The 14,958-nt window shown below is 42.6% G+C and overlaps 1 protein-coding gene across 14 annotated transcripts in view; it reads left to right on the top strand.

The window, feature by feature from the left end:
• ppfia4 (PTPRF interacting protein alpha 4) overlaps positions 1–14,958 on the top strand; it is a 450,605-nt gene that overhangs the window by 364,475 nt on the left and 71,172 nt on the right. For all 14 annotated transcript variants that reach the window (XM_052034523.1, XM_052034517.1, XM_052034525.1 and 11 more), the window contains exon 5: positions 8,864–8,980. In XM_052034523.1, the coding sequence (XP_051890483.1) occupies positions 8,864–8,980 (117 nt within the window). The remainder of the gene's footprint in view (positions 1–8,863; positions 8,981–14,958) is intronic.

The raw sequence follows: 14,958 nt of genomic DNA, 5'->3' as shown, positions 1-14,958 counted from the left end.
TGGGAATAGTTTTCCTTGTTCGCTTTATCATTGCAGAATATTTTGATAATTGTAGAGTGCTGAAGGTGTCTTTCTGTGTTTGCTGACATCTTTATCACTTGTTTACCCTAGCATATTTGAAACATCACTGCTGAGACACAAAGTTGATGTTCGTAGCTGTTCAGATTATCTATCCTTCTTGAGAGATTTACAGTCCCCATTGAGTAGGTATAAGCATTTAATGCTGTGGATCACAATTCAGAGTTATTGACTTAAATTTTCTATGCTAAAATTAAGCCACTGACTGCCACTGCCCATTTCAATGTGTATCTCCTCATGACAATTTGGTTGCAGTTGGTCTTTAATTTCTTTGTTGTTTTTGTTTGATGATGTCCGTCACATTGTCAGTCAAGGCATGAAACAGTGAAGCTCATTTTGAAAGAAGGAAAATGTCAAGTATCACTATTTAATGAATAAGGAAAGGTGATTGATTAGACAGAGGTTTGATTCAAGGTAGTAATAATCTGGTGAATATCCCTCTTCTGGGACCTGGCTACCGTTCAATAAATAAGATGTTTTGAGGCATTGTCATGTGAATTAGAAGTGCTTCAAAGGTGCAGTATTTTTTGTACATTACCAACACAAAACAATAATAACCTAACATGTATGTATAATGTGTTAAGTGGTTAGAAAATGAAAATGTTGTGGCGACTCACCGTCTAGTCGGGCGAACCGGCTCGGCAGTCGGGTCGCGCGGCGTCGGAGCGACGAGGCCCAAGATGGCGGCGGGCCTCGTCTTTCCGAGCGACGGGGAGAACCCGCGCGCGGGAAAGTCCTGATGACGTAGGACTTACGTCATTGCCGGTTTTTTTGGGCGGGAGTTTTCTCCCTTAAAGGGCCCGCGCAAGGCGGGAAAATAAACCAGTTCTGTTTGGCAATCCTCCGAGTAGAGTCTTCTTTTATTCCGCGGTAGCAACCGCTACATTGGTGACCCCGACGGTCCAAACGGCTTTTGGACCCGCAAAATGGACAACAGCGCAGCAGCCAACGCAGTGGCCCTCAAGCTGCCCACCTTTTGGACACTTCGGCCCAGCGTCTGGTTTGACCAGGCCGAAGCGCAATTCCACCTTCGGCAGATCACCTCCGACTCCACGAAGTACTACCATGTGGTTAGCTCTCTGGACCAGGAGACAGCCGCCCAGGTTGGAGACTTCATCCAGTCGCCTCCGGAGGAAGATAAGTACCCGGCTTTCAAAGACCTTTTGATCCGGACCTTCGGCCTCTCCCGTCGTGAGCGCGCCGCCCGCCTGCTTCATCTGGACGGCCTGGGGGACAGATCCCCATCTGCCCTAATGAATGAGATGCTGGCATTGGCCGAGGGACACAAGCCATGCCTGATGTTCGAACAGGCCTTCCTCGAACAGCTCCCCGATGACATCCACTTGTTGTTAGCTGACGCCGACTTCAGCAACCCCCGTGAGGTGGCCGCCCGGGCAGATGTCCTGTGGAGGGCCAAGCGCGAGAGCGGTTCGTCCGTCAGTCAAATCACCAGGCCGCGAGCCCAACGCCCGCCTCGCCCGGCCCCAGCAACCGAACAGCCACGCCCCAGGAACGCAGACGACGACACGGGTGACCAGCTGTGCTTCTACCATCAGAGGTGGGGTGCGGAGGCCCGTCGATGCCGCCCACCCTGCAAGTTTCAGGGAAACGCCAGGGCCAGCCGCCGCTGATGGCTACGGCGGCTGGCCGCTGACAGAGCCTCCTCTTCGTTCAGGACAAGAAATCTGGATGGCGTTTCCTCGTTGATACTGGAGTGGAGGTCAGTATTTTGCCCCCGACAGGCCGCGACACTCGTGACAGGCCACCAGGTCCTCTACTCAATGCCGCCAACGGTACAACGATACGGTCTTTCGGCACCCGTACGCTTCAATTACACTTTGGCGGCAGCCGTTTTACCTGGACCTTTACCCTTGCCACCGTCGCCCGACCACTCCTAGGAGCCGATTTCCTTCGGGCCCACAACCTGTTAGTCGACCTGCGAAGGAAGCAGTTAGTTCACTCTAGCACTCTCCGGACCTATCCCCTGGGAGAAATCAGCCCACCAGCCCCGCGCCTGGACTCCATTTCCCTTTCTGGCGATGATTTCGCCAGGCTCCTAGCCAAATTCCCATCGATTTTGGCACCTTCGTTTACAAATTCTAGGCCCACACATGGGGTACGACACCACATCATTACCACAGGGCCACCCCTTCATGCCCGAGCATGACGATTACCTCCAGACAAGCTCCGTCTGGCAAAGGAAGAGTTCCGTCACATGGAGGAGCTGGGGATTGTTCGCAGGTCAGACAGCCCCTGGGCCTCCCCCCTGCACATGGTCCCCAAAGCCACCGGAGGGTGGAGGCCCTGCGGCGACTACCGCAGGCTGAATGACGCCACCACCCCAGACCGCTATCCCATCCCTCACATCCAGGACTTCGCAGCGAACTTACACGGGGCCCGCATCTTTTCCAAAGTGGACCTCGTTAGGGGATACCACCAAATCCCGGTCCATCTGGATGACGTCCCCAAAACTGCGATTATCACCCCATTCGGCCTGTTCGAATTCCTTCGGATGCCGTTCGGCCTTAAGAACGCCACGCAGACCTTCCAGCGGCTGATGGACGCGGTAGGCCGAGACCTGGAGTTTGTGTTCATTTACTTGGACGACATACTGATCGCCAGCCGTAACCGCCAGGAACACCTTTCCCACCTCCGCCAGCTGTATTCCCGCCTCCGCGATTTCGGCCTCACGATTAACCCGTCCAAGTGCCAATTCGGACTTGACTCTATCGATTTCTTCGGCCACAAAATCACCAGCGACGGGGCAACACCCCTACCCGCCAAGGTGGATGCTATCCGCCATTTTGCCCGCCCCGACACAGTCAAAAGCCTACAGGAATTCCTTGGGATGGTCAACTTTTACCATCGTTTCATCCCTGCAACAGCCCGTATCATGCGCCGTCTGTTCTCGCTGCTGGCTGGTAAGGGCAAGGACATCACCTGGACTGACGAGGCTGCGGCTGCTTTCGTTAAGGCCAAAGATGCCCTGGCAGACGCCACGATGCTGGTACACCCCAGGACTGACATCCCGACTGCCCTCACGGTAGACGCGTCCAACACCGCGGTGGGTGGGGTACTGGAACAGCTACTCGAAGGCCGCTGGCAACCCTTGGCATTTTTCAGCAAACACCTTAGACTGCCCGAACTGAAGTACAGCACTTTTGATCGGGAACTTCTAGCGCTGTATCTGGCGGTCCGGCATTTCCGATACTTTCTAGAAGGCAGGCCTTTCACAGCTTTCACCGATCATAAGCCTCTGTCCTTTGCCTTCTCCAAAGTCTCCGATCCCTGGTCAGCTCGTCAGCAGAGACAATTATCCTACATTTCCGAGTTCACAACTGACATCCAACATGTCTCCGGAAAGGATAATGTTGTTGCTGATGCACTTTCCAGACCAACCATCCACAACCTATCCTTGGGTGTCGACTACATGGCCCTGGCTGACGCACAGCAAGCCGACGACGAACTGCCCAGCTACAGAACCGCAGTCTTGGGTCTGCAGCTCCGAGATTTCTTGGTTGGTCCAGGTCAGCGGACCCTACTTTGCAACGTTGCGACTGGTCAGCCCCGCCCTATAGTCCCTGCAGCCTGGCGGAGACGTGTTTTTGACTCGGTACATGGGTTGGCGCACCTGTCCATCAGATCTACTGTCCGACTGGTCGCCAGCAAGTTTGTCTGGCATGGCCTGCGCAAACAGGTCAGTGAGTGGGCCAGGACTTGTCCGCACTGCCAGACGTCAAAAATCCAGCGACACACCAAGGTCCCACCACAGCAGTTCCAGCCTACCCGTAGGAGGTTCGACCACATACACGTCGACCTCGTGGGCCCTCTGCCGGTTTCAAGAGGAGCCCGGTACCTCCTTACCATTGTGGACCGGTTCACGAGGTGGCCTGAGGCAACCCCCCTGACTGACATCACAACTGATTCCTGCGCCCGAGCGCTGCTCACAACTTGGGTCTCACGTTTTGGCGTTCCGGCCCACATCACTTCAGACAGAGGCACCCAATTCACTTCCAGTCTCTGGGCTGCATTAGCGAACCTGCTAGGGACGCAGCTGCACACCACCACGGCCTACCATCCTCAATCAAACGGGTTGGTGGAACGTTTTCACCGCCATCTAAAATCGGCCTTGATGGCCCGCCTGAAGGGTCCTAACTGGGTTGACGAGCTGCCTTGGGTCCTGCTCAGCATACGCACTGCCCCCAAAGAAGACCTCCGCACTTTGTCAGCTGAGCTTGTATACGGGGCGCCGCTAGTTGTCCCCGGGGATTTCATACCTGCCCTTCGGGACCAAGGGGAACAACCCCCAGCAGTCCTACAAAGACTGCGCGAGAGGCTTGGCGCCTTGGCCCCGATTCCCACCTCATGGCACGGTCAAGCCCCATCCTGCCAGCCCAAGGAAATACGGGACTGTAAGTTTGTTTTCGTTCACAAGGGCACACCTCGGACGCCATTGCAACAACCATATGAGGGACCGTTCCGAGTCATACAGAATAACGGATCCACTTTTATTTTGGACATTGGAGGCAGGGAACAGGTTTTCACGGCGGACCGCCTCAAACCGGCCCATTTGGATCTGCAACAGCCTGTCGAGGTTGCCACGCCGCGACGCAGAGGCCGCCCCCCTAAGCGGCAGCTAGCACAGCTCACGGACCTTGGGGACTGTCTCGCCGGTTCTGGGGGGGGGTTGTGTGGCGACTCACCGTCTAGTCGGGCGAACCGGCTCGGCAGTCAGGTCGCGTGGCGTCGGAGCGACGAGGCCCAAGATGGCGGCGGGCCTCGTCTTTCCGAGCGACAGGGAGAACCCGCGCGCGGGAAAGTCCTGATGACATAGGACTTACGTCATTGCTGTTTTTTTTGGGCGGGAGTTTTCTCCCTTAAAGGGCCCGCGCAAGGCGGGAAAATAAACCAGTTCTGTTTGGCAATCCTCCGAGTAGAGTCTTGTTTTATTCCGCGGTAGCAACCACTACAATGTCAAAGTAATAAAACAATTCTAATCTTGTTGCTTCTGGCCAAGCTCATTGAAGATGAAGTGCTGTAACATTAGTTCCTGGGAAATCTTGATCTGTGCAAGTTGTTATTTTTGAATTGTTCCATGTCGGTGACAAAAATGGGAATCATTGGTAATGCATTCAAATCCCACCAAAGGAACTATTGGTAATTATTTGGCTTTATAGCACTTAACAAATTAAGGAGAGGGTGCAAATGCTTTTTTAGTATTTGGCACAATACCACACTTTATTTCTGCAGGTAAAATCATGAAGCACAATAGATTTCAGGAAGTCAGAATAAGTTCACTTTCTAGATAGTATTTTGAATCATATAACTTCAACCAAAAATATATGATTTCTACCCTGTGATACTAAATAAAGGTTAGTTTTGCTTATTTCTCTAACGTGTAACTATTTAATATTCATTAACATTTTTAAATTATTTAATACATTGTGGATTTTAACATTAGTATGCAATGAGGGCTAATGCTAAAGATATTAATTAGGCTAAATGTCTTCTTACTGTGGAAATGATGCTTTAAAATGATGGGCAGGATGCTTCCTTGATTTTAAGAAGGATATTTGTAAAGCTCATAAAAATAATTTTTGGTGAACTAAAATTAAATAATGTGGAACAGAACCAATAGATTTTTGTGAGATACAAAGTTTAATTGTCACAGTTTTCACATTCAGTCACCTTCAGCCCATTAGAATATTCTTCAAAGCACTTAAATAGAATACTTTCACCATATTTACTTTGGTGAAAAAAATAATTACAAACATATTATTTAATACAAACTGGTGTTTAAGTAGTTATAAATGTGAAGTATTAGGCTGTCAATGAAATATTCTTACAATGTCATATGGTACAATGTAAGCTATTCTATCTGTACTGTTGATTGGTTATTCAAGATCAACTTAAATACTATTCAAGGAAACAAAAGGTAAAGAAGTAAGCCATGCAGCCTTTCAAGCTGACTCCATCATTCAGAAAGGTCAGAGCTGATCCTTATCCCAATTGTCATGTTTCCACAATTCCAATATTCTCTGATTTCCCCTTTTGTTTTAAAAAAATGCACCTGAGCCTTGAATGTACCCAATGCCTGAGAATTGCCTGTCCTCTAAAGTACGTAACAGATTAATACCAGCACAAAGTTGGGCCTGTCAAGCTGCTTTGTTTTGGGATATTGTTCTGTGAATTTCAAATAGTTTCCAATATGTGTCTTAAATAAACTTCCTTCATGCAAAAACTAACGGTTTAAGTGCAGAAGATACCACTATTGAGCTCCTAACACTGATCCTGCAATATTTTGATTCACTTTGTGATCTAAATGGATCAAATGAAAGGAACAAATATTTTTCATTTCTGATGATAGAGTTTTCTTGCATTTAATAATTCACTCATGGACAATTTTGCATGCTCTATAATGTATTTGAAAATATGTAATACTGCAATCCTGGCCCAGATTGGAGTACTAATTCATTGCCTCACATGATTTTGGACAGCACTTTATTACCTTTGCTTTTCTCAATTAGGAGAAGCGTCTTGGAGGCTGCCAGATGGATAGCTGAAAGCTAAACTTGTTTTCTTAAGTAATGAAGTTGATGCAACACCGGAACTCTGGTTGTGTTTATTTCTCACTGTCAAGCATCACCTGATACTGCATAGTACCAGTTTTCTAAATATTACTACAATGAGTTAAAGTATCTCCACTGTTACACCTTTATTGTTTTCCTGAACCATCTTCCAACTCCAGTCAAGCACTTGGCCACAATTATTTGCTTGTGATAAAGCATTGAGCAGCAGTTTCTATCATTTATGTTAACATTAATTTCTGACAAAATGGTGTTGTCAACAATTACTCCTGAGATTTAATCATATTCATTACCTATTTGATTCAGTGTGATTTGCAGTTCTAAAAGAGACCATGGTGACTCTAAATCTAAACAGAATATTAAAATGATATAAAGTGTGTTTTGGTAATAAAGGAAGAAAAAAGACTTGGATTTTAACATAACACTGTAAAATAGGATTCTCTTACAAAAATTAGTGTCTTTCTGTAAATTATAGAATCTCAGATTCATTTGGCATGAAAGGAGGAAGGTATGTGGTCCAGTAAATCTGTGCTAGCTCTCTTTATGAGCAATCCATTTAGTCCCACCCCATTCTCTTTCCCCATGAAAGCCCTGAAGTTGTCTCCTTTCAAATCTATATCTCAATCTAGATGTGAATAATATATATCTTAAGCATGTGTTTATTCTGCATTAACTTCAAGAGACCATTGGAAGGTGGATGGAAGCCAAACAATGGCACACTGGTAAAGCTTGGATATAGGGAAGCTAGTAGTCAGATTATCTGTTCTGAATATTGTAATTTCATTAGGGAGTTGATACTGAACTAGGCCTCAGCACCATTGGATTATGTGGGAATGATCATTTGGTGTTCAGCTCTGGCAACATTTGGAAGAGTGCATGAATCATTGTCTATGGATGCCACAATTAGGCTTGGATGCAACAGCATTCACTGTTGAGTTGGCTGCCAATCTTCATTTTCAAACTTTGCAGTGAAGAAGCAGTCATCTATTTTATTGTCTTTGGTGCCTTTTGTTTTCAGTTCTGTTATATTTAGCCCACTTACTATTCTCCAAATGATGTTCATAAAAATGCCGTAAAACATGAGTTTTTATCCTGCCATTGCTCTGAGTCACACAGATGTCGACTCAAACTTCACTCCAGAAACTTGAGTGTAAAATCTAAGGAGATAATTAAGTGCAGTACTGACGCAATGCTGCACTGTCAGCACCTAACTTACCAGGTGCAACATTGAGCCAGGGCCAGTTTGCCCTCTTGGTGGCACGAGCAAGATCTCACAGCACTATTTGGAAGAAGAGCTGGGAATTATCTCTGGTGTCCCGGCAATACTTATACCTCAATCAGAGCTTTTCAAAAACCAGATTATCTGGTCATTATTACATTGATATCGGTGGAATCCTTACTGTGAATATAATTTTTCCTACATTACTTCACTGATTACACTTAAACAATGGTTCATTGGCTGATTTGAGACAACCCGAGGTCATAAAAGTGCAAGCTTTTCTCATCTCTAGTATGATAATATTATTTTTTTCTTATTTTATATGAACAAGTTAGCCTGTGGGTTGAAATGTCATCCATCAACTTAATGGATGGTGTTGGGTGCACATTTGTTGAGAACAATCCCTGCAGGGACCATTGTAGCAGCTCTGCAAGGGTACTTGGCTTTTGCCAATAAAAATATTGATTAATTGTATAACCAGAATGGGAAAGGACAAATGCTTTTGTATTCTTCTTACCTTTCCTTCAACTCAGTATTATCTTTGTAACTTGAAGTGGTAATCAGGAGATATGTGAGCTGCATACTCTGGAGATGGAAGCAGCACAAAAGGAAAGACAGAAAGTGGCAACATTTTGATCTTTCAACAGCCACTGCTGGACTCCTTTAATTTTCCCTGGGTCAGGCAGATAACTTGATACCTACTTTCAACATTTTTGACTAATCTTTCAAACAATGATACTAAAAAATGAGTACACTTCATCTCTTGGTATCTTTACCTTCTCATTGTCCAGGAGATCATTCTGATCTGATAATTATGTGTAACATTCGATTTTACCATAGCCCTTTTAGCAAAACTGAGTTGATGGTTTCTCACATTGTAGTTTTGTGCCTGAAAAAGGTGCAATATGAGATTTGCATTGTGCATTTACTATTAATTGTCTTTTGTTGCAAGGCTGCCATTGTATTTTATTTTTAACAGATGACTCTACTGAGGCAACAAACTGCACACACACACAGGAAAACAGCTGTTGGTGAGGGTCCAGAAGATTTGCAAATCTCAGAGAGCACAGAAGCTGCTCTGAAGACAACGTGGAAGGTAGCTTATTTTAGCTGTAGGAACTTTGTATAATTTATGATTTTCCTGTTTTGACCAAATATACAAGGTATGTACTTTTGCTCTTGTTTCTCCAAGTGGTTGTAAAACTATGCCAAGTATCACAGGCATGTTCAGGTTAATTTGTAATTAGTTTGCCATGCAATGAATTGCATCAATCATTTAAAAGCAAGTCCCAAGAGAAACTAATTTAAAAATGGACAGTGATAATAAACCTGATTCTGATTCTGATTCTGATTCTGAATGAACCCATGAAACTTAATTATCAATGTTAAGAACTCCCAACTTTGGGTTCTATGGAAGCCATCTCACTGTTTCTATGGACATATCAGCACTGTTCAGTTTCAATGATTTTATTAGTAGTAATCAATTTAGCCATAAATAATGTGGTAATATGCAGAATAAAACATTTTAGGCTTAAAGTAAAATGTTAGTTTATAGAAGGACCTGGAAAGTAGCAATGAATATCATAGTCATTTTACTTTAATTGGTGAATATATGGAGAGGTTGTAATGGGAAAAGCATTAGTATCACTTTCCAAATAATCCCCAATTCATGACTTCCTTCCTTTATTTGTCTTATAGTTCAATAACATGGAGATTGAGGAAGCAGATCAAAATACTTTGTCTTATCCTCCTGGTTTAGGGATGCTTCAAAATCTCTTATTTTGATGGGAGTTGAAACAGGTCTCAATGAAAAGATAAAGCGAAAGGGATTCTTGGTAATTCCTTTTGCAGCAATGTATTCTTCCCTGCCCTTGTATACTAGAAACTCTTGGACATTTGTTTAGTTGTTCATACACAAAATAAATCGGTAGGTCAAATAACACCAGAAAAAAATACCAGATGGCTCATTAAAATTACCTTATGTGTTCATGGAGCTATTTTTAAGTGGTACATAATGCAATAACGTACCAAACCAGCCACAATAGAACAGAACTGAACCATATGTCTCCTTAGACAGCGTAGGTGGGAAATGAAGTTTAACACTGTCAGTTACATCTTATTATGACAAGAAAAATGGACTGGTGTAGTTTATTTCTTAATTTCCCAAGACAGCACTAACAATTTCAATATTTGAAAGCTGCTGTTTTATGAGATCCATGGAGCTCTTCTTATGCAATAGGTCAGGAAGAGCAAAAGAAGTGCTGAATAGAAATATATGATAGAAAAGAACACTGTTTGAAGTCAATAATAAAATACTTTGAAATTACATCAGTTATTAGATGTAATGAAAAGAAGGGTTCGGATAGGCAGAATTGTTACAAATAAAAGTTTATTTTATTTAATTCCCACAGATATTAAACTAATTTTTTGTGATAAATATGTGGTATATTTGATCATTTTCTCTTGTAATTCCTTATAAAACATTTTCACATAATCTTGTGTACTTATCCTTTAGTGTTGCAAGGCTAAAATCAAGAGTGACTGTTGTTAACAAATGTCAGAATATTCTAAGGATGGCCTTCACTCTGTGAAGATTCCACCTGATAAAACTCAATAGCCAGTGATTTTAATTCACTCCATTTCACACATTTGAAATGAAATTATTAACCAATTACACTGAAAATTTACATGTTGTTCCTCCATGGGTAAAGAATACATGCTGCTATTGTGGTTATCAATGTATTGGTGTTTCCAGAGCCTCTAAAGGCTACTAATATGCAGTGAGATGCTGAAATGATGTTCATTAAATATTTTAAAATCTTTATTCTTTCAAATGCTGAATGGTTCAAGGAACTAATTTTTTTGTTAAGTTTTATACTCTTTCACATTGAAATTAACAATAATATTTGGGCTTAAAGTGACTTGAACTACATTCATCCAATTAATATTAAGCTATTAAAATACCCGAAGCAAAATGCTACATTATAAGCAAATATTTATAAATTTTGCCTCTTTGATTTTCTCCTCTGTATTCCCTCTTCTGCATTAATTTTTATTTAGTTCTTCATATTAATTTTCTGCACCATCCAAATATGTATTTAGCCATTTTATATGGTTTACATGGTTTCACAATTTCACTGCTTTATTCCTTTGCAACTACCAGCATCCATTTTTCAGATATGGGGGACTGTATATTGATATAATTGTATAGATATACAAATATTGATGGATTTTTACCATATTTCCACTTACATATAGGCTGGTTTACCACCCACTAAAACCCATGGAATCTGGAAACCTCTGTGCTGACTTCACAGGAATAATGAGGTTAATTTTTGATGTGTTCAAATGTTTTTTAACACAGAAGAGCAGCTGCCAATGTGCATTTTGTCAATTCTACCACAGCCCAATGCTGCCTCAGTGAGTAAATTCTCCCGCAGTGCTTGGAGCACTTCTGGTCAGTTGCACTATGGAGGCAGTCAGGGGATTACAAACTTTCTTGTGATGTATTCAATGATGTTAACAATAAAGCAAACCAGACAGCAAGTTCAAGTTGTAGAAACAGCTAGAGCATTGAAAATCCTTTCTGTTCTTCCTACAGATTTAGCCATGCTTTCACAAAGTTTCACACACAGCTCGTTCTATTTGATTTCCTTTAGTATGCTTTTCCATGATTGGATTTTTTTTTCCTTTCCTTCTCCACTCTGGTGAATTTGTTCTGCTTTTAAATTAATTCATAGCACCTTATTCATTTTCAAATCCTGATGAAGTGACAAACTAAAATTTATTGTGAAATTGCTTCTGCCAACCTGTCAGGGTTCTCATCATAGAACAGTGGTTGGTAGACATTTGCAGCATTCTATGCAGATCAAACACTCTGTTATTAAAAATAGATCATAGACCTCTTCAATATATGTTCATCAGATAGGAAAATATAATTATGAGGAGAGACTTGGGATAATAGCTCCACTTGTACAAGAGGAAAAAAAATTACATCATAGACTTATAACAAAAGGGGCACAGAGAAGGAGAGGGGGATGCAACCAATAGGACTGGCTCCCCAGGAGCTAACATGAACTCGACAGTTCAAATGGCTTCCCTCCACATCATTGTGAGTTTAAGATGTCAAAAGGCGTCATTAAGCTGGAAAGAGTCCAAAGAAGATTTAGGAGAATGTTGCCAGGACTCGAGGGCCTGAGTTATAGGGAGAGGTTGGCCAGGCTGGAACTTTATTCCGAACAAAATCACCAGCATTTAGCCTTTAATCAGTAGTGTGTGCCTGCATGCATAGTCAAGTGTGCAAGTCCCAGACTTTCTGACATGTTCGGTTTGGCAGAACCCAGTCTTTGCTAAGAATCTGCAGTATTGTGCAGCGGAATCAACTTTTGGATCCTGTGCCTTCTCTAACTGGGTGCAGAACCTAAGACCCTGTACATTGGATGAGGTGTATTGAACTTCAGATTTGGAGGAAAATGAGAAGTTCCCTTTTTAATTATTTATGTATTTTTAGTTGTCTTTGCCAGCTGTCAAAGCTCTCAGGGCCATTTTGGGGGTGAATCTTCCACACTATTAGCAGAGACCCTGTAGTTATCGAGGTTGAAGCCCAGGTTGCTTTGGTCCACAAGACAGACTGGCTAGGTATAGGCATGGAGCATCCATGGATTGTGATTCTGGATGTTGGGACCAGGCCATCAAGATTTTGCCTAACCAAATGGACTTTGGGATCCAAATGCACCAAGTCAGTCTTCACAGAACATCAAATTTAGGAACAGGAGTAGGCCATTTGGCCTGCGAGCCTCCTCCGTCATTCAATGTGACAGTCCTGAATAACAACTATCCATCTGCCTCCACAGATGCTGCTCGACCCGCTGAGTTCCTCTAGCAGATTGTTTTTTGCTCCAGATTCCAGCATCAAGAGTCTTATGTGTCTCCAATAAGATCATGTCTGATCATCTAAATTCGGTACCTTATCCCTGCTTTCTCCATATGTCCTTTGATCCCTTTAGCATTAGTCCTATAACTAACTCCTTCTTCAATATATTGGGCCTTAACTGTATTCTGTGGTAGTGAATTTCACAGGCTCACTTCTCTGTAAGTGAAGAAATTTCTCCTTATCTTGGTCTTAAGTTGCTTACTATTTATTCATCGGCTGCTTCTGAATTTCTCCACTATTGGGAATATCTTTCCTGCATCTTATCCCATCAGGATTTTATAAGTTTCAATGAAATACCTTCTCATTCTTCCAAACTCTTGTGAATTTAAGCCCATTTGTCAAGGTATCTCCATACATTGGTCATAGAGTCAAACATCATGGAAACAGGCCCTCAAGCTGACTGAATCTTCGCTGAACATCTAGCACCCATTTACACTAATCCCATGTCTTTGGCTAGTGGGAGGAAATGGGAGCACCTGGAGGAAACCCACATAATCACAGGGAGAAAGAGCAAACTCCTCATGGACAGCACCATCAGACCTGCAGGGCCAAATGGCCTACTCCTGTTCCTAATTTTGATTGCTGGAGCTGTGAGGCAGTAGTTCTAATAACTGTGCCACCCAGAAATCAGTCTGTGAACCTTCTCTTCACTCCCTCCATAGCTTGATGCACAGCTGGCATCAAATGTAAATGTCCATTGAAGGATGCTTTAAGAACGAAGGGTAATATGGGTTTCTGGAATCTAGCTTGGTTAGGTTGACACTGACCTTCTGAAGCTGAATTTGGATACCATTTGAAGGATGGAGTGAATGTCTCCTTTTTCTGCTATCATAAAGATACCTAGATAAAATATCTTTGAATACCAAATGTAACAAAATCAACCTTGATTGATGTAAAATGTTTGCCTGGTTTTCACATTAATATTTGGTCAAAGTTCTAATGCAGAAATGTCAGTGAGAAAGTCTTACATTGCAGTTCATTGTGTGGTGCCTGATTTGAGAGAATTTATTGACGTGGAACATAGAGCAGTACAGCACAGGAATAGGCCCTTCAGCCCACCATGTTGTGCCAAACTAGTTAAGCTAATGACAGGGGGTGTCATTAATTTGAAGAATATTCATTCCCCAGCACTAATGTTTTTGGCCTTGATGGGCAAAATAAGCTACAGCCCATCCCTAAAAATGGTCATTTATCAGTATTAACAGCATTTATATGACTTTTGACAATATCATTTATAGGTGGGTTCAGTTGATGAAATTTTAGGGAAACACAGACAATATACCCTTGCCTCCAGTTTTCAGCCCACAGTTTTGAACTCAAACCCCATTTCAGACTTGAACACAGAATTTGTTGGAGCTGTAGCTGTATGAATGAGACAGTAAGCCAGCCCTTGACTTCATCCACTTCAGTGATGCCATGGCACAATTCAAAGGAGAACTGGACTTCTGGTCAAAATTCTTCCCTCTGCCCAAACTGCCAATAACTGATGATTTATCTCCACACTGCATACAAAATGTCTGCCATCTTTCCCATGCTAAGTGACCACACTTTAAAAATAATTGATTCAATAAAAACCCTTTGCATATCTGGTGAAATAAGGTAATGTACTATAGAAATGCATATTACTTCATTTCTACCTTATCAGTTCTCCTTAATAAAATTTGCAACTTTTAATGTTCATTTTGACTCTGTTCATTTCCCTCTCAACTGAAGTAATAAAAATGCAGAGAAAAGCTAGGGAAAGCAATGCTGATTCTATTTCTTATACTTCATGTTGATTTCACTATAAATGGAAAATTCATGCACATCAGCTGGCTAAAATAGATTTTTATGGAATGTGAAAAGAAACTTACAAAAATGTCTTCACAGTAATTTGCCAACACAAAGCTAGAATTGTATGTTTTTATCTTAATTTAACATCAACTCTATACAAACCTATTGCATGCATCATGCTCACCTTTTGTCATTCAGAGATCTATTTATGTATTGAAGCAAAATACTGCGGATGCTGGAAATCTGAAATCATCTATTTATAGACTAATTGTATAGCCCCAAGAGTTAGAATTAACCTGTTGTTTGAACTATGAGTGGTTCTAAATAGTCTGATTTTAAATTTCTTTCTTTGAAGTTGACTCTAATTA

The sequence above is a fragment of the Pristis pectinata genome, chromosome 20, assembly GCF_009764475.1.
Source record: "Pristis pectinata isolate sPriPec2 chromosome 20, sPriPec2.1.pri, whole genome shotgun sequence".
In the NCBI taxonomy this organism is placed as follows: domain Eukaryota; kingdom Metazoa; phylum Chordata; class Chondrichthyes; order Rhinopristiformes; family Pristidae; genus Pristis; species Pristis pectinata.
This window is presented reverse-complemented; position numbering and strand designations above follow the sequence as displayed.